A 22,613-nucleotide genomic window follows, 5' to 3' on the forward strand; every position below is an offset into this window, starting at 1 on the left:
ACCTCTAGATGCAGGTGAAGAGCGTGACGACGGCTTCGGTTTCCCCCCCGTGGCACCGGAATATGAGGGCAACACTGTTGAGGGTGCCCTCTCCCCTCTAGTGGTTAATGCCATAATAATAACGACTCTGTACAACTCTTGAGGCCCTTTATGCCTGTTTCTCAATTAAACCTTACAACATGCCTGCCGGGTAGGGGTTAGTATTCCCATTTAACATCTGACCCGACTGAGGCCCATAGAGAAGACACTGCCCAAAGTCACACCCCCCTCTGATTACAGAACAGAAAAAGTCAGCTGGAAACTCAGGCTCACTTCCTCCAGGTGGTGGGGGGACTTCAGGAGGTCTGTGGAGCTCTGAAAGTGGGCACAGGATCAGGAGTTCTGTGCCAGTGGGCATTTTCTGGGTAGAAGGATCCTACTTCTCATGCGAGTCTGAAAGTGTGGGGAACTAGGCCACTCTTTACGGATGGGGAAACTGAGGGCGAGGACAGGGAGTAGCTTGTCCAGGAGCACTGAATTAGTGGGAGACTCGGGAATCAAATCCAGTCCAAAGGGTTAATGTTCACCCAACTTACTGTGCTGTGAAGACCAGCTTGGGGAAATCAATACACCCAAGAGATGAACCCAGATATGAACTTTGTTCTTTTATGATAAAAAAAAATTTACCCAGAGTGCTTACCAGCATTCCTCCTACCCCGCTTTCACTGCCCTAAATACACAACGGGTGGGTGAGCCACCCGGCCAGGGATGTGCCTGATCAAACAGATCATGGATCAATAACCATTTATGGGAAAGAAGTTGGGGCTACTCCAGGCACTGGGCATTGTGTCTGCTTTAGCTCATGTAATCTCCCAACATCCCACGAGGCAAGTATTATTAGTCTCATTTTACCAAAAAGAAAACTAAGGCTGGAAAAGCAGTCTGCCAAGGTCACAGAGCCAGGGAGTGGCAGAGTGGGCCTTTTTTCTGCCCTCCAGACCCACTGTGCTATTCCCCTTCTGAGATGACCCTGGGCTTGGCAAGGATCCTATTCGCAGCTCTCCCAGGCCCAGGGTTCCAGGAATATGACCCTTTGCTGCAGCAGGGGTTGGCGCACTGGGGGCTGGGCTGGAGGTTGAGCAAACAGAGCAGCAGAAAAGGCAGCTCCTCTTGTCTGGTGCCCTCCCTCCCTTCCTCAGGCATCAGAGTGGAGACCAGAGGGAGCGCAGAGCGCAGAGCCCAGTTCGCCAAGGCTCGCAGCTAGAGGCCCTGCCATGGCACCCCCAAAGCCCCTTCTGATGCTGGCCCTGCTGGCATGGGCTGTACTGGCTGACCAAGGTTTGGGAGGGTGTTGGTGGCCATCTGGGCCAATGTAGGGTGGGCAAGGGTGGCCAAGCTTGGCCTTACCAACTGACACCCTCTCCCCACAGAGTCGTGCAAGGGCCGCTGCACTGAGGGCTTCAACGCCAACTTGAAGTGTCAATGCGACGAGCTCTGCTCTTACTACCAGAGCTGCTGCGCCGACTACATAGCTGAGTGCAAGCCCCAAGGTGCGTTCAGAGTGGCTGGGTGGGCCTGGGGTCCCCTCTGCAGCTGGTGACTCACCACCACCCACTGGTGCCTGCAGTGACTCGCGGAGATGTATTCACTCTGCCAGAAGATGAGTATGAAGTCCAGGACTACAACGAGACCGGCGACAACCTACAGCCAGAGAGCCCTGACCTGCAGACGCAGGCTAAAGAGACTTCTCAGCAGGCACCTGTTCTGAACCATGAAGAAGAGGCCCCAGGACCTGGGCAGGGCACCTCAGGGTCTGAGGCGGGGACCCTAAGGCCCGAGATCACTGATGAAAGGATCTCTGAATCCCCAGCAGAGGAGGAGCTGTGCAGTGGGAAGCCCTTTGATGCCTTCACTGACCTCAAGAATGGTTCCCTCTTTGCCTTCCGAGGTGATTCCAGGGGCAGTCTTGGGGGTGGGGGTCTGCCCCAGGAGCATCCCCTCCCTCACACAACCTCCCCCACTCTAGGGCAGTACTGCTATGAGCTGGATGAAAAGGCAGTGAGGCCTGGGTACCCCAAGCTCATCCAAGATGTCTGGGGCATTGAGGGCCCCATTGATGCTGCCTTCACCCGCATCAACTGTCAGGGGAAGACCTACCTCTTCAAGGTGCCAGGCCCAGGGGCTCCGGGTCAGGGTCGAGGGTATCTAGGCAGGGGTTGAGGGCTGTTGTGTCCAGGAACAGGATGGGCAAGAAGGCTGGATCGCAGCCTGTGGTCCCTGGCTGGGGCTCTGTGAGGACAGGGAAGCCCAAGGCTCCAGGTCCTGGCAGACAAGCCTGGAACTGGGACTGCTGCCTTGGGTGGGGGACCCTGTCTCCATGCCCAGCCAGCCGCCTCCTCACCCCTCTCCTCCTTCCCTACCCCTTAGGGTAGTCAGTACTGGCGCTTTGAGGATGGTGTCCTGGACCCTGATTACCCCCGCAACATCTCTGATGGCTTCAAAGGCATTCCGGACAACGTGGATGCAGCCTTGGCCCTCCCCGCTCATAGCTACAGTGGCCGGGAGCGGGTCTACTTCTTCAAGGGTACTCGGGGGGTGGAGGGGAGAAGGAGCAGGTGGTGGAGCAGTTTTCCTCCACACTTCACTGGGGACAGACCTCAGATTATACCCCCCTCCCCCAGGAGCTCCTAACTTCAACAGCCTCTGGGCTTTCCAGCCTTGCTCATGCACACCCCTCCCCAGGGAAACAGTACTGGGAGTACCAGTTCCAGCATCAACCCAGCCAGGAGGAGTGTGAAGGCGGCTCCCTGTCGACCGTGTTTGAACACTTTGTCCTGCTGCAGCAGCCCACCTGGGAGGACATCTTCAAACTTCTCTTCTGGGACAGCTCTTCTGGTATAGAGGGAGGGCAAGCCTTGCTTCCCCCTCAAGAGGGCTGGGATCCCCCTGGGAGGGGGAGGGCCGGGCTGGCTGGAGGGGGCGGATTGTGGAGCCATTGATCAAAAGCTGTTTGCTCAGGCCAGACTTTGCTTCTGTTGACCTTTGGGGGGAGGCTTGCCTCTACCTGGACCCCACACCTTGGACTTTGCCTAGCACAGGCAAGGGCACAGCCAGCAGAAGGAGGGGCTGTGACTGAGGCCACTGGGGAAGGATATGGTGGAGGGAGGCCAGAGGAAAGAGCATCGGACAGGGAGTCAGAAGGTCGGGTTGCTGGGCTCTGTCACTAGGTTGCCGTGTGTCCTTGGGCAAGGCACAGCCCATCCTTGGGCATCTGATAAACTCTAAAGGCCCTGCTGTGGGCAGGGTCCAGGCTCTCAAGGCTCCCCATCAACCCCTTCCCTGCCACAGGTGGTGCTGGACAGCCCCAGTTCATCAGCCAGGACTGGCCTGGTGTGCCCACGCAAGTGGATGCGGCCATGGCCGGCCGCATCTACATCTCAGGCTCAGCTCCCCGCTCCTCCTGGGCCAAGAAGCCCAAGTCGGCACGTCGCAACCGTAAACGCTACCGGTCACGGAGTGGCCGCGGCCGGGGCCGCGGCCAGAGCCCCCGCCGGCCATCCCGTTCAGTCTGGCTGTCCTGGTTCTCCAGTGAGGAGAGCAGCCTAGGAGACTACAACTATGATAACTACGAGATGGACTGGCTTGTGCCTGCCACCTGTGAGCCCATCCAGAGCGTCTACTTCTTCTCAGGAGGTGGGAACCCCTGCCACCCCTGTAGCTGGTTTAGCCAGTGTCTTCCCTGTTGTCCCTGGTCCCCATGGGCTGAACACAGCCCTTTAGTGGTGACTCCAGAAAGCCAGGCTGGAAGTCCTTAGCTGTATTGTGGATACAGCTCTCCTTCCAGGAGATACCCAGGTCTTTCTCCAGGCAGAAGTAGACACAGATGTGTCTCCAGGTAGGGCCAGGCTGGGTCTCACACACCCTCTCCTGACCTCTCTTCCAGACAAGTATTACCGAGTCAACCTTCGCACACGGCAGGTGGACAATGTGAAACCTCCCTACCCACGCTCCATCGCCCAGTACTGGCTGGGCTGCCCAGCCCCTGACCAGAAGTAGGAATCTGAGCCCTCTGCCACACAGCTGGACCCTCTGCTGCTCTCTCCTCCAACCTCCTCCTCCCAGCCCAATAAAGATCCCTTGGCCCTGAGTTTAAGACTGTTGTCCTCACTGGGGTGGATGGGCAGGAGGCAGGGATCTGCCTGGGAAAAGGAGGGGAAGCTGGGCTGTCAGGATGGCTTGGGGGAGGGGATAGAGAAGAGCCTCCCTGTGTCCAGCCCATGTTGGGCTCAGGCCCTCTCTGTGAACTAGAAAAGCTGTGGGCTGGGGAGGGCCTCATGAGTGCTAGCCTTCCTCCTGAGCTCAGCAGCCCCCAGCAATCCACCAGCAGCTAAGCAGGAGCTTGAACCTCTCTGATGACGACAGGAGTTGCCAAGCTCTGGGCTTGCTTTGCCTCTTGGAGTTGACTAGGGTCTTGGAGGAGAAAGAAGGGGCAGGAGGTGGTGGGTTCTGGCTCAGCTTTTCTGTCTATCCTGGGCCTGAAATGTGGTTAGCTCACAAACACCTGAGTCCCTGGGGAACTGGTGACCGTGCTCCCCCATACCCACGCCTGAGACGTGCCTCTAAGGTCTCTGTCTTAGGTCTTGGGTGGGGGGGCACTGAGGTTAGGAGAGAGAGGGAAGGGCAGGAACTAAAAGGAAATTCAGATGCACCCACTTCTCTTAGAAAAGTGGTCCAGAAGACTTCCAAGGATGAGGACACTGTAAAAACAAACATCTTTCTTAAAACTCCTCAGTTGTACCTGTGGAACCTCTTCTGGTTCCAGGTTCCTGGATCCAGGAAGCACATCTGGGCTCTTGAGGGGCCAGGGAGAAAGGGTTAGGTGCAGGCAAAGCTCTGAAGTAGACCCAGGGTGATCTGAAATACCACCCGAGGGAGGTGACATCTGCTCCCCAGCTCCACTGAGGCTGGGGTGGCTCCAGCTCATCTGCTGTCCCTCTATCACCCTCATGCTGCCCAGCTTCCCCAGCCCAGTCCTCAGTTGTGGGACAGGACTCCACCCACTCTCCCCGAAAGGCAGCCAGCACCGGGGCACTGAGGACTCCAGAAGGGTCAGCTGAAGCACTGGGAGCATTGGAATGAGGGATCTCGCTGGCTTCCTGGAAGAAGCCCTGGGAGGATTTTCATGAGGTACAGGATTTCAGACACAGACTGCCAGAGTTTAAGGTTTGAGGAGAGGGGCTGGGACCAGCTTCCTTTGTGAGGAGGAGCAGAGGCCACAAAACTTTTGCCCCATCCATACTCCCGTGGAAGCCCCAACACCACCACTGGTCTTCCCTCTTTCCTCCGGGACTTCTCTGCCTAGCCTCAAGCTGGATTCTAAATCTCTCCCCTGCTGGAGGCGGGGCCAGCCATTCTGAGCAGGATAAAACCCCAAACGGAGGGGTCCGGTGTGGGCACAGCCTTGGCATGGCCCTCTGGCTCCTCACTCTCTGCCAGCTCCATGGCGAGCCCTGTAGATGCATCTCCAACAGGTAATCTGGTGGGGACAGGGTGGGCACGGGGAGGATGCGGGGAAGGGTGTGATGGGGGAAGGTTAAAGAGGGGTGGGGAGTAGGGGCTTCAGGATTTGTTGCGGGCTTTGAGGCTGGGATGGAGGTTCTTGCAGAGTCCTGGCTTGACCCCCACCCTGGCCCACAGGCCATACCAGTGGGTTGGGTCCCCACCGGAGAAAGCGGACCACCTTCAGCAGAGGGCAGCTGCTGGAGTTGGAGCGGGTGTTTGCAGCACGGCCCTACCCCGACATTGGCACCCGTGAGCACCTGGCCCGGGTCACCTGCCTTCCTGAGGCCAAGATACAGGTGAGCTGTGACTCCTCAGGGTGGGGGTTCTCTCACACAGTCAATTTCTGGGCTTGACCCACAGCCCCTTCTCTCTGGGTATCCTGCCGCCTGATTCTGTTTCCCTGTGCCTGGAGGCAGAGGTGCTGGAACCAGAGGAGACTCTTTCCTTACCAGGTGTGGTTCCAGAACCGCCGGGCCAAGAGAATCAAGAATAGGAAGCCAGGAGGTCTGAGCCCCAGGCCTGAGCCACCCCAGAGGTCTCATTCTCTTCCAGACACCATCCAGCAGTCCTGGGAGCCCCGAACACCGGGCCAGCCTCCACCCTCCAGCAACACACCTCAGTGCACCTCAGTGTGTCGACATACCTCCTGTCCAGCTCCTGGCTTGGGTCCAGGGCAAGGCTGGGCCGGGGCTAAAGCTGCAGCCCCATGGGGACCAGCTGGGGATTCAGGGGTCCACTCTTCTTCAGAGCGAGCTACTCCCCAGACCTCACTGGGCAGTCTGTCTGACCTCATCTATGCCTCGGCCATTGTCACCAATCTGGACCACTAATCTAGGTCCAGAACTTGCAAGACCCCTCCTCTGGCTCCTGCAGCCCACTTTGCCCCTTAGGACTGCGCAGTGAACATCAGAAGTGGATCCCTTGCCCGCTCCTTTTACACAAGAGGGGTCTCTTATGGGAAAGTTTAGCTCAGGGATCCCTCCCCTTCCACTGTCCTCCAGGCCAGCTTAGATGTGGGTCCTATAGAGTGGGGCCTGGCTCCTGCTACCCAGCACCCTGCCCCTCCTGGGGCATATGCCCATCATCTCGGCAGGAGGTACCTACAGAGGGATGACGTAGGGGGCCATGTTTTCCACCTCTCTTGCCAGGCTTCGTCCCCAATTCTTTTCACTCCAGCTGATGACACCTTCTCCCTCTAAAGGAGAAAGGGCAGCCACCCCTCACCCGAGGGTCCTTCAGGCCATTCCTCACTAACTGCTAAGTGAGCGACGAGCGTGCTGGTCCTAATTCTAGACTGCTGGGGACCAACCCTTTTATAGTTCAGGGCGCCCTCTCCTGACCTCCTACCACCTGGGCAAATTAATCAGAACCATGGATCTGAAGAGGGAGTGATATTAAAGTAATAAAGTAGAAATACGGGCCTGGGGCTTACATTGATTTAATTTTCACAAAGATCAGATCGGCTGCCCTCTGACCTGGGGCTGCAGACACAAGACAGATTTAGGGTGGGGGTGTGCCCGTGGCAAAATTGGGTTTTGGTATCACCGTCATCTGTAATACCAACTAATCTCCAAATAAAACCCAAACTCTGTACCTTAATCTGGATTGTTGTGTGTTGCAAATAAATGGGGATGAGGGCCATTTGCTTTTGAAATTTATCTCCATGACCTAATCCCTAAATAGGGCCAGGTTCCACACAGATTCTGGGTAGGAGGTATTACCCAGGCTTCTGCTGGGATTAGTGAGAGGGACAGTTAATCGACAGACAGACCCTGCCTCTGCTGGCACTCCCTGCTCCTAGTCGCAGTGGTTCCAGGACACTCCAGCTGCCTCCACTTCCGGAGCTTCTTTGCTTCAGAGGGAAAAGCAGAGTTTGCGATCAGTCTGTGCTGGATTCAAAACCTGGCTCTGCTACATAACTTTGCAACTCTCATGTCTATGAGCCTGAAAAATGAGGATGATAATACTTGTCTCTTCTCTATTTGGGAATGAGAAGAAATAATGCAGCTAAGGGCTTCCTGTGGTGTGTAACACCCTCAATACATGCTAGTTCCCTCTCCCTCTGCATACAGCAGGCTGTGAGAAACTGGGAAGGCCCCAAACTTCTTGTTCCACTGGCCTCCTGCCAAGTACTCCCCTTTCTCCCTGGGAAGCCCTGGACCCAGACTGCACTGGAGGAAGTACAGTATGGTGAGATGGAGGAGGTGGCTGAGAGCAGATAAAGTTCCCTTCCCTGCGATGAGAAGTGGAGGACAGGCCACCCAATTTCTATTTCTAATTCTGCCCTTGCAGATGGAAACCACCTCGCACAGTGGCCATTTCCTTGGCAGGAACTAGGTCTTTTACTTCTTTGTCCCCAGAAGCTAGAACAGTGCTTGGCCCATAAAGGAGCTCTCAATAAGTGCTCAAGGCCACAGAAGCCTGTTGGCTTATGAGGAGCGGGTGGGGATGAGGTAAAGACCCCATCCAAAGAAAGGGGTGTGTGTGTGTAATGACTCCAATCTAATCATGAGATGATGACCTGTGTCAGAAGCCGTTTGAGGAGGCCAGCTCTTTATTTAACATTTGCAAGTTTTCCAACCTGAATCCAGGTACGTGGAAGATGTGAAAGCTTATAGATACGCAGGCACCCCGGCCTACCGAGTTCAGCACAGGTACGCACAGCCATGAAATCTCCACAAAGCTCAGTGTAGCTTTTTAACTCAAACAGTCTGGGTTGCTAGAAACACTGTAAAATACCACCTGCATTTTTTCTCACTGTTGACATTTCTTCCAAACAATAATAGAAATCCTATGATTTCTCAACAAAGTGACCTATGGTGGAACAGAAGGGCCTAAACCCTCCCTCTCATGTAGAATATTGCCCTGAGAGGCTCAGACTCATACATATCAAGAAGAAACTGGCAAACTTGTTGAGGAAACATCTACTGAGCCGATGAGTGTACAGTTTCTAAGAAGAGAAGAGAGCCCTGGAACAAAAAGGCCACAGGAGCTCATATAGTGAACGAACGGAAAGATGGACCCTACCATTAGGAGTAGACCCTGAACAATTCTCAGAACTATGGAAATCTTTGAGCTTTTGTGTTGTCACAAGATTTGAAATAAACATACACTGGAAACGATAAATATTTATTGGACAAATAACTAATGATGATAGCATTTTTAAGTGCCTTATACAGATTCTATCAGCACACTATTAATCTAAGTTCTTAGAAGTTTAACATCACACAGAGACACCAGGACAACCTAGGAGCCTTTGGCTCTATTTACCAGAGGAAGGACCACAGCTAGTCGTTTGATGCCTCTCAGCCTCAGTTTTGTCTTCTGAAAAATGTGCCTAAAACCATTTCCATTTCCAACCTCCAGGATTGTTGTTAAGACCAAAAGCAATCATGTAAAACAATTAGTCAACGGTGAACATTTATATACTATTTTTCACACTCACCCAAACATGTTTAAGAACCCACGTAAAATATCCTGCATTAGGCTTATGTGTAACAATATATATACGTATTCACGTGTATGTTGACTCATGTTCATATTTATACATATAGTTAAATCTGAAAATTGTTCCTCTCTATAAAGAATGTCTCCCTTTATTAGTTGAGACAATCCACAGATTGTCTCCCCACAAATCAAAAAAGCATAAGGGATTTTGCAATTAAAAGCAGACATACTCTTTTGCTATCTGAATTGTTTTCATATTTGGAGACAGAGCAAGGGGTAATGGGAAGGTTAAGGAGGGCTGAGGGGTAGAGACAGGCAGAAGCATACAGAAAATGTGAAAAAGGCAAGCAGAAGGAAGAGGATGAAGATTCCAACACGGTAGCTGCCTTGCTTCCAGTTCCACCATCTTGTACCAACCTGTCTTTCTCTTATTTGATGTCCTCTGATCAGTTCCTCTTCCAGAACAACCTGGGGAAAGGGAATCCTTTCCGCTTTTTTGGAAACTTCTGATCTAAATTACAGGTCTGCATCAACAATGTGTGGAGCAAGGATGACCATCGATTTGTGCACTTGGGCAAGTCAAGCAGTGTGGTCTACTTCTGGGAAGGCCTGGATTCTAATTATTCCCAATGGAAAAAAGCCAGCATGAGCAGTGCCCGGAATGGACTGGAGAAGGCAGATGGGCACAGGGTTCAAGAGAAGGTACTGTTAGACCAGTTATTTTCAGTTGTTGTCTGAGTCTCCTCTACTGCTCCTTCTGGAAATTGACAGAGGATGGGGCTCCCCACAGGAACAACAGGTAGCCTTGGCTCAGCCCTCTGACTAACTGGAGCTGAGTACAAAGAGCCTGATGGGTTGACTGAGAGTCAGTGACTGGCAGCTGGGAGCCTGGAGTCTCGCAAAACCCTCTCCACACTTCGATGATGAAGTATCAGTTATAGCTCTCCCAACTCGCCTTCCATCGCCCGCACCATGACATACAGCTCGGCCAGACCCACCACAGAGGCCACGATCAATGCAGCCAGTACTCGCTGCGAAGGAAGAGAACCAGGCTTAGGGGATGCAGGACAGCATCCAGCTCTGCAGCATCCAACACCTCTAATAAGGATAGAGAAGACCCAAACCCAGCCCACAAGTTGGGGGAAAGGGAAGACAAGAGGATCTGGATTCTCTTGAGGTTATTATCTACCCCCATGACTGCTGGACAGCTCAAATGCTCCTCTTATTTACTGCATAAATATTTGTTCAATACCTAATCTGTGAGAGGCACTTTCACATAGTCCTCCCTTTCCTACTAACACTCCCACCTGGGGCTCCCTGCTCTGCCCAGTGCCTACTCACCGAGGCCATTTCTGCGAAGATATACTGGCTTCCAAGGTAAGTGCAGACGAAGGCAGCTGCCACCGTGACAATGAAGTTGAAGATGGTGATGACCAGAGCCTTCAGTGACCTCACTTTGGGGAGGAGCCCAGGGAACAAACCTTTAGGTCAGCATGCTCCAGGAGGCCCTCTTATCTCATGGCTGCCTCCCCCATCGACTGGGTTTCCCTCCAACAGCAAGCCTGAACAGCTCAGGCTTAAACCTGGGGCACTGGGGTGGGAAGGAGTGCCATGACCAACCCCTCCCAGTGAAAGGCTTTAGCAGCCTGATTTCCTAGTACTTCACCTTGCTTTCCCAGGTCACTGAGAGTCCCACCATGCCTTGAATCCTGAGAAAAAGAAAAAGCAAATGATTTCAGAATGGAAGCAGCTCAGAGGCAGCCCAGAGAGTCAGACCTCTTTATTCCACAACACGTCAACTCTTCCTTCTCCATGGATTCTTTTGTCTGGGACCAGCTGGATTCTTTCCTGGACCACAGATAAAGCATTTCAAAGAAAGGACAAAGGCTCTCAGTACCCATCTACTCCTCTCCTGCTCCAGGGCAGGAGTATGCCAGAGAACAGTAGGGAGCCCTGTCAGAAGAAAGGCTCCAAGGCTCATCTTCATCTCTCCAACTTTTAAGAATCAGTCATCATCTGAGCCCAGAGTCTCAGTGAATGAGTTGGGAATTGTATTGGTTTGTATGTATCACAGAGCTTCTATGGTCCCTGAATAGAAACCAAGTTTCCATGTTGTTTCTTTCCTCTGTACCTCTTCTCAGTGCAGGGCCCTGCTTCAGGAGCTACTCAGTCCATGTATTGAAGAGCAGGCCCTTACCTGACAAGTGACATTGCGGGTGATCCGGTTATATTCCTCATTGGCCAGTTGTATCTTAATCTTTTCCAGACGAGCAACTAGCTCTGGGTTCTGAGGCAGAAAAATTAAATGAGAAGAATGATATTCCTAGCTTGCTAGAATGCATGTCACAATCATTGGTTTCAGGGGACAGAGCACTCCTAACGGTGCTAGGAGGCCCACAACGTACTAGTTCTGCCTCCACTGCTCTGGAAACTGTTTTTCTTGGGATCTCAGTTTTCCAAGCTGTTAAATAGGCAGGACAATATCTGGTTCCCCCGTCCCAGCTCTCAAGGATTTAAAAGACAAATTTTTGATCCCAATGGTTGATTGGTAAATTTGGATGTATGTATCACAAATTAGCTCAACCCAGCCAACACCCATTCTCACAAATGTATCTCTTACATACCCGAGGAGGCTTCACAAACTCTGGGAGGTAGATTTCACTGCCTTCTAGGAGCTCATGAAGGTATAGTGTGGAATCTGGGAAGAAAAGATTTCCATAAAAATAATGATGCATAAAGCTGAGGTTGAAGGATTAAGATCAGAGAAGGGAAGGGGCCGGCCTGCTGGTGTAGTGGTTAAGTTCACGCGCTCCACTTTGGCAGCCCGGGGTTTGCGGGTTCGAATCCCGAGCGCCGACAGGCACACCACTCATAAAGCCATGCTGCAGCAGGCGTCCCACATACAAAATAGAGGAGGATGGGCACGGATGTTAGCTCAGGGCCAACCTTCCTCAGCAAAAAGAGGAAGATTGGCAATGGATGTTAGCTCATGGCCAAGCTTCCTCACCAAAAAAAAAAAAACAACAAAAAAAGATCAGAGAAGGGTATAGACTTTCTATTCTTTCTACCAAAATAAAATGCGGCCATCCCTTTATGAATTTATCTCCAGAATCATTTTCAATTGGGAAGAATCTAGGACCACTCCACGTTAAGTATCTTCTAATGCTGCACAGCTGACTGTTAACTGCTGGCTCTCAATTATCCTGCCAATGTCACAATTAACAAGTAAGCCATTTACGTTTGCTTTTAGATTAGGTCATTTCTGTGGCCACAAAAGAACTACCCTAAATGGATTTAAGTTATACTGGTATAACTTAAGGAAGACACTACTAGATGATCTCTCAGGTCCTTTTTAGTTCCAATAGTTGAGGAGTCTACCCTTTGCACTTATGGGTACGCTATGTTAATTCTGGCAAAAGACCTTATATGCCAAAAGACCTTACATAGGACAAGTCTGTCCCATTCTCTCCCTTTCAAAGTTAAGGGAACTGAGGTCCAAGGAGGAGAAATGATTCCTCCAAGGGGAGTTAGTGGCAGAGCTAGGACTAGAACTCAGATGCTACTCCCAGTTTAGATTTTTCACCAAGCTTTCCATCATTCTATCTCAAAAAAAAAAAAAAATTAGATCTGACCACTCTCGATTTTGAGATGGAAACAAATCCAGATTCCCAAACAGGCCAAGCTCACCATACTAAACTGTTTTCTAACGTGGCTTAACAGAAAAAGCTGAACCCGAGCGGTGGTATCGGGTTAGAACTTGGACTTTCTCAAAGGTCAGGCGTGCCTACGTGGGCCTGCAAGTGTAGAGGAGACTCGAGAGAGAGCAGAAACTGCACAAGCACATTTTGTCACCCACGACGAAGTCCCATGGAAGTTGTGAGGGGAGCGAGTTACCCTAGGGTTGAGGTGATTCTCGGGTTAGCTAGATGACCGTTCCGCGGGCGAAGAAGAGTGACGGATTTTTCCCTCAGAAAGATGCTAGAGGTGGGAAATAGACCTCAAGAGGGAACAGACTCTGGAAAAAAAAGGAGGCGACTCCGGACTGGAGACTGGAGCTCACCCCTTTCTCTCAGGTGCTGGTGCAGATCTCGGATCAAGCGGAAGGAAACCAGGCGTGCGGGGCCACTGGGGCGATCACTGCCCTTGTGCTTCTTCTTCAGCGCAGCCTCAAGTTCTGCCCGTAGCTGCCGGGGCAGCTGCTCTGGCTCCAACTCCCCACCGGGGCCCAAAGCGCGCACCAAGCGCTGTCCAGCAAGCAAGAGCGACGCCATTTCCAGCCGACTCTACGGTCAGGCGACCTCATGCCGGAAGTTGCGTCTGCTGTGCGCCGGAAGGAGCATGGAGCTCGCGGGGCGGGGCAGAGGGCTAAAGGGGCGGGGACACGGCGCGGGGCAGTGTGGGGTGGGGGCGGAACGCCGCCTGGCCGCGGGTCGGGTACTGTGTCAGCGGCCGAGCGGGCGCTCGCACGGGAGATGGCGGGCTGTGCGGCCCGGCGAGCCCTGGCCGTGGGCAGCCGCTGGTGGTCCCGGTCACTGACCGGGGCCCGGGGGCCGAGGCCGCTCTGTGCGGCGGGTGGAGCTGGAGCTTTCCCGCCAGCGGCCACAACGACGACGCGGAGGCACCTTTCGTCCCGGTGAGGGACACGGAGCGCGGGGGCCGGGCCTGGAGCCTGGGGAGCTTGTTCTCGGTCAGGGAGGAGACCAGGAGGCCCGGCCGGCTGAGGGTGATTGGAGATCGACCCGGGAGAGGGTCCCGGCCGGGAGCCGACCTGCGCTGCCTGGGACGTGTGCCAGGAGCAGCGAAGGGATCGCGGCCCAGAGCCCTGGACTATGCAGTGCTGGCTCTAGAGAGGGAACTAGTAAACCTCCCAGAGTGAATCCTCCCTCCCGAATGGGGGTCTCTAAGCGCCGCTGTTAGTGGGCAGCACTTTAATTAAGCCCTAGGGCTTTTGATTTGAACCCCCAGCCCCGGATTGGGTCAAGGCCTCCCTCAGAAAGGTGCTCGAAGTGCGAAGCAGGACTCCCGAGTCTGGACCTTGTGTGGCTCCCAAGTTTCAGAGTGACCTGGGGAGACCAGTTCTCTCTCTGTGACTTGGGGAAGGGGGCTTGAGGCCATGGGGATGGTGTGAACATTGTCTCTGGGGATGGGACAGGTGGGTCAGTTTGGGGCCGGTGGATCAAGTGGGAGGAAGCATAACTGTTCACATCTCCAAAATAGTAAGGATAACAGTGCTTTGAAGGGCTCCTGTCCAGAGAGGTCACTGAGAGAACTAACCTTTTAGTGGCAGAGATTAGACACTGATATTGGGGAGAGATGATAACTATTTGCAATGTAAGACTCCTGTGAAAATTGATGTAAATCTGAACAAAAACTAGATTGAGAAACTACTAGGTGCAGCGCAGGGGTACAGTAGGAAATCTAGAGATGATGATTAAGCCCTTCAAGGGGAGGGTGAAGTTTGCGGTTTAGAAGGGGAGACCGATGTGGAATTTTAACAGAACAAATATTTTTTGAGCTCCTCTTTATACCCGAGGCTAATCAGACACAAGCATTGTTCGAGAGAACTTAGAGTCTCTAATGGAGATAAGACAGGGACACACATAACTGAGATGCATGGTGGGCAGCACAGCTAAAATGCTGTGGGAGGCCAGGAGAGTGGGTCAGGGAAGGAATGGAGGCAATTAAGCAGGTATGAGGACATGATCTGAGGGATGCTGAGAGTAAAGAGAGAAGAAAGTGATCTGGGAGCAGTCAGACCTAACAGAGAAACCAAGGAGTGGCCTGTGGCTGGACCTCAAAGGAGGACAGGCCGAGTCTCTGTGGAGTGATGGTTTGGCAGGACTCTTACGTGCTTCAGCTGGTCCCCCTGTCCCGACCCTTCTCTTTTGTCATTGCTCTGGCCCTTCAGTATCCGAGTACCTTTTTCTTTTTTCTTTTATTTTTTTTGGTGAGGAATATCAGCCCTGTGCTAACATCTGCCAATCCTCCTCTTTTTTTGCTGAGGAAGACTGGCCCTGGGCTAACATCCGTGCCCATTTTCCTCCACTTTATATGGGACGCTGCCACAGCATGGCTTGCCAAATGGTGCGTCGGTGCGCGCCTGGGATCCGAACCGGTGAACCCTGGGCCGCCGCAGCGGAGCACGCGCACTTAACCGCTTGTGCCACTGGGCTGGCCCCTCTAGTACCTTTTTCTGATGGATCATTACCATTAGCTTCTCAGTTATTCAGTTGCTTGTTCTTTTCCTTCCTAATCAGAAACCGAGCAGAGGGCAAAGTTTTGGAGACAGTTGGTGTGTTTGAGGTGCCAAAACAGAATGGAAAATATGAGACTGGGCAGGTGAGTGGTGGGTTGGGTCATCTTTCATTTTCATGGTGTGCTCTGCTTCCAAAGGGGTCAGATTTGGTCATAGGCCTGAATGTTACAGTTTTCTGCCTTGGTGAGCAATGCCAGACCAGAATGACAAATTTTTTAAGGTGGGGTTTCTGTTTTCCTGGATTTGAATGCATTTCATGTGTCAGTGGGTTCTCTTTCCAAGTTAGTGTGGACAGAGATGGTTTGGACTATAGTGAGGAGAGGGCCAAGTTGCTGAAGAGTCCTCTAACATAGTGGATGGTGGGAAGCCAGCGGATGGAGGGAGGCTTCAGAAAAGCAAACCTTTGATACTTTGTCATAGTTGGACTGATTGCAGTATAGTAAGCTCTGGGAGTGAGGCTCTTTTTCTGTATCAGCTTTGTGTCAGATCCACTGAGATAGATTTAGATCCCTTGTAAGTAAGGAGGACTTTTAGTTTATTCACTTTTTGTGTGTGTGTGTGTGTATGCCTACAATGGACCAGGCATCATGCATTGGAGTTAAACCAGAAAGCAATACCCTCATGGAGTTGACAGTCCAGAAGGGAATTATAAAATGCAAATGGTCAGTGGCTGTGCACTGTGCTAAGCTATGGCCTAAAGGATGAGTAGAAGTCAGCCAGGTGAAGAGGGACTAAGAGTGTTCCGAAGTTGGTCTAAGTGGACACACAGTTCGAGGGAAGGAGTGGCAAGACCTTGTGCTGGAGTTGCCGCTACCTGTGCTGTTTAGTGGTCCAGGCCTCCCTGGATAGACTTGATGGACTTGATGGACTGCAGACTCACTGAGGCCTCTCTTTCCTCCCAGCTTTTCCTTCATAGTGTTTTTGGCTACCGAGGTGTCGTCCTGTTTCCCTGGCAGGCCAGACTATATGACCGGGATGTGGCTTCTACAACTCCAGAAAAGTAAGTTTCCCTGTCATTGTGCCTCACAGTATCCTCAGGAGGAGGCCTGACTCATGGCAGACATACATAATTGGGGTCCCAGGGGTGAAGACAGCATGCTCCTGGGCCTTAGGAGCAGCCCCAGAGTACTCCCCTGGCACTAATCCATGGAGACAAAAGTGCTGAGTGCCGGGGACAGTGAAGCCGGAGGGTCACTTTGGGCCTCTCCAGGATGCTCTCCCAAGCTGTTCTCAGTTTGTATTGGAAGTACCCCAGAAGGCATTTGGGAGACTAGTCTTGATTTCTTGATGGTCCGTTAGAATCTTTCCCTTACTCTCTTATCATCACTAGGTGCATTAAAAAAGAAAAGGCCCAGCTCCATTAAGTGATCACAGACAGCCCCTGGGGTGTGAGAAGAGTTGGGTACTGTGGACTCCAGGGACTGAGGCAGCAATTTGATTTTCTCAGATGGCCCCTTCTTCCAAGAGGCAGCCAGAGAGTAAGACAAATGATGACTCTGTGCCGTGGGTCCTCCATGTTCCGTTGTCTGCCCCTGACTGGGGAGCGGCTGGGCCAGGGTATTGCCGAGCAGGTACCCACCCAGTGCTAAAGCCCCTTCAGATCAGGCACCAGTCTGTTTAGCTGAGGAGGTGGTAGGTAGCTGGGCAGGCACTGCTTCTGTTTCTTGCGGGGTGATCTTGGGCTTCTTCTCCTGCCCTGCAGAGCAGAGAATCCTGCTGGCCACGGCTCTAAGGAGGTGAAAGGCAAAACTCACACTTACTATCAGGTGCTGATTGATGCCCGAGACTGTCCACATATAGTAAGTAAGCAAGTTGGCTGGGCCTGGGCTTCTTCTCCAGGAAAGGGAAAGACCTGCACCCTGATGGGGGCAAAGGGAAGGAGAGGGGTCAAAGAAAGCCCAGATCAGCACGGGGCCCCAAGTCGTCAGGACTTGAAGGTGACTAGGAAAGTCTCTGACTCGCTTCTTGTGTTAGTCTCAGAGATCTCAGACAGAAGCTGTGACTTTCTTGGCTAACCATGATGACAGCCGGGCCCTCTATGCCATCCCCGGTGAGTACTGAGCATCTGAATGGTGCCTGTTGATGAGGGTCTGGTGTGTCTCAGGGGAGGATTCTGATGCCTTTCTGATGTTATTTAATCTGCTGAGAGGGATTGTAGATCCTGAGAGCAATGGTACAGGGTCGTCCCACCCTGAACAAGGCCAGGAATTGTGTTTCTTCCCAGCCCTGTTCCTCCCCTCTCCTATGTGAGTTTCACTGTCTCTTTGCCCCTCTGTGCTAGGCCTGGACTATGTCAGCCATGAAGACATCCTCCCCTACACCTCCACTGATCAGGTTCCCATCCAGCACGAGCTCTTTGAAAGATTTCTTCTGTATGACCAGACAAAAGGTGATCTCTTTCAAGAAGGGAAGCTGGAATGGGAGGGCCCTTTCTTCAAAGACAATATCATAGGAGCAATTTCTTTCTTTCTTTTTTTTTTTTTTAAAGATTTTATTTATTTATTTTTCCCCCAAAGCCCCAGTAGATAGTTGTATGTCACAGTTGCACATCCTTCTAGTTGCTGTATGTGGGACGCGGCCTCAGCATGGCCGGAGAAGCAGTGTGTCGGTGCTCACCCGGGATCCAAACCCGGGCCGCCAGCAGTGGAGGGCGCGCACTTAACCGCTAAGCCACGGGGCCGGCCCTTTAGGAGCAATTTCAAACTCTATTTCCACAACCTCCCACTAGACCTGGCAGGTAGATGGCTGTTATTTTCTCCTAACAGATATGGAAACTGAGGCTCAGGGATGATGAGACGGGATTTAAGGTTGCTAGTTAGTGGCAGAGTGAGGTCTGAAAACCAGGGCTCCTACCTCCCAGTCCAGTTCTCTTCCCACGATGTCACGTACCTCCTGAGGCCTAACTCTTGGTAGGCAGCTCTGTGCTCTCTTCCAGCCTCTGCTTTTGCCTTATGTTTGGGCATCTTGCTTACCTGGGCCATCACTGGGAGGGGTTTTCTAGGTGGGGTGATTGAAAAGTGGGTGCAGTGCCCTGGACTCTGGCCTGGACTAACCAGTTGTCTCTTGCCCCAGCACCCCCTTTTGTGGCTCGGGAGACACTACGGGCCTGGCAAGAGAAGAATCACCCCTGGCTGGAACTTTCTGATGTCCATCGGGAGACAACTGAGAACATCCGTGTCACCGTCATCCCCTTCTACATGGGCATGAGGGTATGTGCCCAGCCTGGGCCCCTTCCCTCAGGACTAGGCCCCCAGATTCCGTATGGTATCCCCAGTGTGACTGCTGGAGTGGGTTCCAGATTTAAACCGTGTGCCTGTGGTTCTGCTTCCAAGTGCTGCTTGTATTGGTTGGGGGTGAGCAGCCTGTTGGCAGTGGCTGACACCATGCCCTAGAGCAGGGAAACCCTTGGGTCCCAGGAAGGAGGCCTCCAGGCTGACTCTTCCTTCTTCTCTGCTGGCTCAAAGGGAGCCATGTTTATGAAGAATATACACATACTTGTTTAAATCAGTGTAGGCTGATCTTCACCTTTTTTTATGTATTAATCAAACATTTATTGAGCTATTTCTTGCCTGACTGTAAGCTGGGTCCTAGGAATACAAATAAAAATGAAATACTGTCCCTGCCTTCCAGAAGCCCATAGTAGTGGGGGAGGCCAACATACAGCATACCAAGTATTGTCATAAGGTTGGGCTCTGGGAGTGCTGAGGAGGAGGACAGCAGCCTGGGCTAGCAGTGATGGGGGGTGGTGGCTGGCAGGGAGGGTGGTGAGAAAGAGAAGAGCCCTGTGGCTGATTTCCAGCCTGGTGTCCGGCTCTGGTGGTGATCTTGATAGGATGAGGAGGCAGGAGGCCAGGGATGGACCAGGGGAGGCTGCTTCCCTGTGGGGGCTGGTTGGCCATAGTGCAGTCATCATCATCCCACAGATATAGTCGCAGCTTTGTTCTGTCTGCAGCCTTCCTGGAATACATCCTACTCCACTGGAGAGATGTTGATTGGAATGGACTTGGTCCTGCCCTCTGGAACTTAAATTCTTTGTGTTTTTTTCCCCAGGAAGCCCAGAATTCCCACGTCTACTGGGTGAGTGTCTCCCCTGGGGAGGAGGGGAGCCTGGGGAGGCAGATTGGGAGGTGGGGGAGTTTACCTCTGGGGCGTGGGGCCTGTGCAATCAGGTGTCAGCCTTTGTTGGCTTTTGCTCTGCTAGAATTCTGGGTGGGCTAGCCCAAGGTCTTCCTCAGATGTGAACTCTTTCCCCCACCCCCACAGTGGCGTTACTGTATCCGCTTGGAGAACCTCGATAGTGACGTGGTACAGCTCCGGGAGCGACACTGGAGAATATTCAGTCTATCCGGCACCTTGGAGACAGTGCGAGGCCGAGGGGTGGTGGGCAGGGTGAGCATCATTGGGCCAATAATGCCCAGTTTCTCGTCCTGCCCAGCAAGCCTGGGAGCTGAGTGCATGATTTTCTCTTCTTCTCTGCTTAGGGACAGAGGCTCAGTGTGTAAATGCATTGGGCTGTTGTGGGTGAGAAACTTTACAACAACCCTTTCAGATAGGTTTCTTACAACCCATTTCACAGATGAAAAGAGCGAGACTGTGAAGTTATATAACTAGCCCATGGTCCCATAGCTAGAGTGGCAGGGCCTGGATTTGAATCTAAGTGAGTCTGACATCAAAGCTTGTGTAGAGTTTTTGTTGCCAGCACAGTGCCTTTTTAAAAATCTGAATTTGAATACCCTTAGCTGGGGCATGCATCCCCCTCCACTCCTAGTTGTCCTTCCTCTGCCTCTTTCCATTCCTCTGCTGCTCCTTGAAGAGATCTGATTTTGCAATTCCTGCACTACACTACCCCGTCTCTTGATAAAGTCACGAGAAGTGCCCAGGGGCCACATTCAATAAGCATTTATCCACGTCAGCAGAGACTTGGGGCAGCAGGGTGGGATGGTGGTAGGAATGGGCTTTGGAGTTAGATAGTCTGGCTCCAAATGCCAGCTGTGTTGTTTCCTTGCTGTATAACTTTGGGCAAATTATTTAACCAAAATCTCAGTTTCTTACTGTTAAAATGGGGATCACATCTATTACCTTATGATTACTAGGAGACTTCAGTCAGCAAAGGTTTGCAGAGCACTGCCATGGTGCCTGGCACTTAGGGTCTCAGCCAGTGGACGCTGGAAGGGGTCCTGTACCTAGCATCTTTGCCCAGTGCCCTCAGACACTCAGTCTGAGATTATCTTTCTCAGAGTCAGAGTAAAAGGACCAAAGTAAAAGGACCAGGTCAATGGACATGCTGTGGGAGGAGATACTTCCAGGCAGTGATTGTGGGAGGCATGAGGGGGCATCCAGTCCTGATGAACTGGGAGTCAGCATATGGCCCTGGGGTACAGAGAGCGTGTCTGGCCTGACCTATTTTGCCTGAACGCTCACAGGAACCAGTGTTATCCAAGGAGCAGCCTGCGTTCCAGTACAGCAGCCACGTCTCCCTGCAAGCTTCCAGTGGGCACATGTGGTAAGTGAGCATGTGCTGGGGCAGGGGCAGCTCAGCATCACACACACAAGCTGCAGGTCAGAAAAGTGAGAGCTCATAGCTTGCGGTTAACTCTGCACCAGGTTAATTCCTGAGATGGAGCCTTATCTGCTGTTCATTGTGTGGGACTTGTCTGATTTTTTATGCCTGCCTGTTTTCCAGTTCCCTGCAATTTTGTGAACTGAGGACTTAGGCCAAAGAGGTCTGGTGATCTGATGCTGCACTGAGTTGCCCATGTAGTTGGATTTTTTTCCCTGGTGTTTCACTTCTTAACCTGAAAGTGTAGTTGGGTAGCTTATGCAGTGTGCATCTAAGGGCCAGAAGCAGGACAGCTGTGTTTCTTCTTTTTTTTTATTTTTTAATTTTATTTATTTATTTTTTCTCCCAAAGCCCCAGTAGATAGTTGTATGTCATAGCTGCACATCCTTCTAGTTGCTGTATGTGGGACGCGGCCTCAGCATGGCCGGAGAAGCGGTGCGTCGGTGCGCGCCCGGGATCTGAACCCCGGGCCACCAGCAGCGGAGCGCGAACACTTAACCGCTAAGCCACGGGGCTGGCCCATGTGTTTCTTCTTTTAATGTAGGGCCAGGATGGGCTCTTGGGTTTCTCCACTAGTGTTACCCTGGCAGAAGACAGGCAGAACAGAGTCCAGGCCTGCCTCATCCTGCTGTGGTTCTGGATCTGAGGGTCTAGACCTAGTCAGATCTTCAGGAGGGCCTCACCCCTCACTCCCTCCAAACCACCTTCTTTCTGACTGACAGGGGCACGTTCCGCTTTGAGAGGCCTGATGGCTCCCACTTCGATGTCCGGATCCCTCCCTTCTCCCTGGAAAGCAATAAAGATGAGAAGACACCACCCTCAGGCCTTCACTGGTAGGCCAACTGAGGCTCTAAGTGCCCAGGCTTGGCCCCTGAAGAACAGCTCTCATCCCACAATTGCTGCAGAACTCTCTCCATCATGGGCCACAGTGGGTCTCTTAATTGTTTGCACCATTTGATTGTGGGGTTGTTTTTTGGTGGGTAGGATGTAACTGTTTTCTCCAGAAGACCCGTGTAGGACTCCTCCAAGGCTGGCCTCCCCTGTAAGCCCTGGCTGCACTGTGTTCCAGGCAACCTTTCCACCAGGAACTCTCGTGTTAAGCTGCCACAGGCCTGGAGGAGTTTCTTGGCCTGTCACACAAGTTGTTTAGAATGGAGGTTTGGTCAATAAACCAGTGCTCGCTTGGCCACCCTCGCCATTTCTGCCCCCAGGTTCTCAGGCTCCCTTTTTGACCCAGTGGGGGCCCTTGATTGCTTTCCTTGCTGCCCTTCCAGGAAGCTGCCCCTTCGGTTAGCATATATGTTTCCCTCCTGAGGCTGTGGGTTAGCTGGACGTCTCCCAGGGTCACTGTGCCTCTCAGCTGGTGGGGTGGGGGCCAGACTGGACTCTTGTTCTCTTCTTTACCCTCTGCCAAGTGCAGAGTGGGAAGCCAGCATCAGGGTCAGAGGAGTGGCCCGCCTCTTAGCACTGGCCAACTATTGGCATCTCTGGCTTCCCTGGGCCTAGGAGAGGCATGAGGCAAGCCAGTCGGATTTCCTGGAGCAATGGACTTGCCAGCCATGAGCACAAGTCTGTCAAGCCTCCAGACAACAAATGCAGAAACTCAGCCGAGGAGCTTTAGGCGTGGATGGCAACTAAGCCAAGCTACTTTCTGAGCTGCTCGCAGATCTCCAAGAGCCAGAGATGAAATGTGCTGCATTTTGTCCCGATTCTTAGGATTCCTGCCCCCTGCACTACCATAGTGATTGTTAAAGAGGTTGTTTTATTCTTGAATTAATATTAAATCTCAGTTCCAGTCCTTATTAGTGT

The 22,613-nt window shown here is 52.3% G+C and overlaps 4 protein-coding genes across 7 annotated transcripts; 3 read left to right on the forward strand and 1 right to left on the reverse strand.

The window, feature by feature from the left end:
- Nucleotides 1–1,253: 1,253 nt before the first annotated feature.
- VTN (vitronectin) lies at nucleotides 1,254–4,110 on the forward strand. 2 transcript variants are annotated; one of them, XM_087440749.1, is made up of 9 exons: nucleotides 1,254–1,317; nucleotides 1,410–1,529; nucleotides 1,607–1,775; nucleotides 1,812–1,927; nucleotides 2,006–2,145; nucleotides 2,407–2,563; nucleotides 2,722–2,874; nucleotides 3,328–3,672; nucleotides 3,923–4,110. In XM_087440749.1, the coding sequence occupies exons 1-9, from the start codon at nucleotides 1,254–1,256 to the stop codon at nucleotides 4,033–4,035; spliced, it is 1,377 nt and encodes a 458-aa protein (XP_087296875.1). In that variant the 3' UTR covers nucleotides 4,036–4,110. The 2 variants fall into 2 exon arrangements, with proteins under 2 accessions (XP_087296875.1, XP_004433444.1); XM_004433387.3 differs by having other exon boundaries at nucleotides 1,607–1,927.
- Nucleotides 4,111–5,479: 1,369 nt separating this feature from the next.
- Nucleotides 5,480–6,371, forward strand: SEBOX (SEBOX homeobox). Its single transcript, XM_087440247.1, is given in 4 exon segments — nucleotides 5,480–5,518; nucleotides 5,645–5,664; nucleotides 5,666–5,837; nucleotides 5,994–6,371. Coding segments are annotated over 4 exon segments (609 nt in total).
- A 2,278-nt stretch (nucleotides 6,372–8,649) lies between these two features.
- VMA12 (vacuolar ATPase assembly factor VMA12) lies at nucleotides 8,650–13,282 on the reverse strand. Of its 2 annotated transcripts, XM_004433389.3 has the most exons (6): nucleotides 13,049–13,282; nucleotides 11,613–11,686; nucleotides 11,186–11,275; nucleotides 10,655–10,697; nucleotides 10,330–10,442; nucleotides 8,650–10,019 (listed from the first exon to the last, which is right to left on the reverse strand). In XM_004433389.3, exons 1-6 carry the CDS (start codon nucleotides 13,257–13,259, stop codon nucleotides 9,924–9,926), a joined length of 627 nt encoding a protein of 208 aa, XP_004433446.1. In that variant the 5' UTR covers nucleotides 13,260–13,282; the 3' UTR covers nucleotides 8,650–9,923. The 2 variants fall into 2 exon arrangements, with proteins under 2 accessions (XP_004433446.1, XP_087296876.1); XM_087440750.1 differs by lacking the exon at nucleotides 10,330–10,442.
- Nucleotides 13,283–13,410: 128 nt separating this feature from the next.
- On the forward strand, nucleotides 13,411–22,606 carry POLDIP2 (DNA polymerase delta interacting protein 2). Of its 2 annotated transcripts, XM_004433390.3 has the most exons (11): nucleotides 13,413–13,621; nucleotides 15,246–15,327; nucleotides 16,147–16,244; nucleotides 16,947–17,043; nucleotides 17,219–17,294; nucleotides 17,526–17,633; nucleotides 18,317–18,453; nucleotides 19,295–19,321; nucleotides 19,508–19,633; nucleotides 20,668–20,747; nucleotides 21,527–22,606. In XM_004433390.3, exons 1-11 carry the CDS (start codon nucleotides 13,461–13,463, stop codon nucleotides 21,639–21,641), a joined length of 1,107 nt encoding a protein of 368 aa, XP_004433447.1. In that variant the 5' UTR covers nucleotides 13,413–13,460; the 3' UTR covers nucleotides 21,642–22,606. The 2 variants fall into 2 exon arrangements, with proteins under 2 accessions (XP_087296877.1, XP_004433447.1); XM_087440751.1 differs by lacking the exon at nucleotides 19,508–19,633 and having other exon boundaries at nucleotides 13,411–13,621.
- Nucleotides 22,607–22,613: the final 7 nt, after the last annotated feature.

The sequence above is a fragment of the Ceratotherium simum genome, chromosome 16 (assembly GCF_057802395.1).
Source record: "Ceratotherium simum simum isolate JZ-2026a chromosome 16, ASM5780239v1, whole genome shotgun sequence".
NCBI classification, from domain to species: domain Eukaryota; kingdom Metazoa; phylum Chordata; class Mammalia; order Perissodactyla; family Rhinocerotidae; genus Ceratotherium; species Ceratotherium simum.

Excerpts from the sequence above, each read along its gene's own strand:
- VTN (XM_004433387.3), top strand. The coding sequence starts at position 1,254 with ATGGCACCCCCAAAGCCCCTTCTGATGCTGGCCCTGCTGGCATGGGCT. Across the intron at positions 1,530-1,606 it reads AGCTGAGTGCAAGCCCCAAG|TGACTCGCGGAGATGTATTC; the intron begins GTGCGTTCAGAG and ends TGGTGCCTGCAG. Across the intron at positions 2,146-2,406 it reads GGAAGACCTACCTCTTCAAG|GGTAGTCAGTACTGGCGCTT; the intron begins GTGCCAGGCCCA and ends CCTACCCCTTAG.
- VMA12 (XM_087440750.1), bottom strand. The coding sequence starts at position 13,259 with ATGGCGTCGCTCTTGCTTGCTGGACAGCGCTTGGTGCGCGCTTTGGGC. Across the intron at positions 11,687-13,048 it reads CCAGCACCTGAGAGAAAGGG|ATTCCACACTATACCTTCAT; the intron begins GTGAGCTCCAGT and ends TTTTCTTCCCAG. Across the intron at positions 10,698-11,185 it reads CCCGCAATGTCACTTGTCAG|GATTCAAGGCATGGTGGGAC; the intron begins GTAAGGGCCTGC and ends TCTTTTTCTCAG.
- POLDIP2 (XM_004433390.3), top strand. The coding sequence starts at position 13,461 with ATGGCGGGCTGTGCGGCCCGGCGAGCCCTGGCCGTGGGCAGCCGCTGG. Across the intron at positions 17,634-18,316 it reads TCTGTATGACCAGACAAAAG|CACCCCCTTTTGTGGCTCGG; the intron begins GTGATCTCTTTC and ends CTCTTGCCCCAG. Across the intron at positions 18,454-19,294 it reads CCTTCTACATGGGCATGAGG|GAAGCCCAGAATTCCCACGT; the intron begins GTATGTGCCCAG and ends TTTTTTCCCCAG.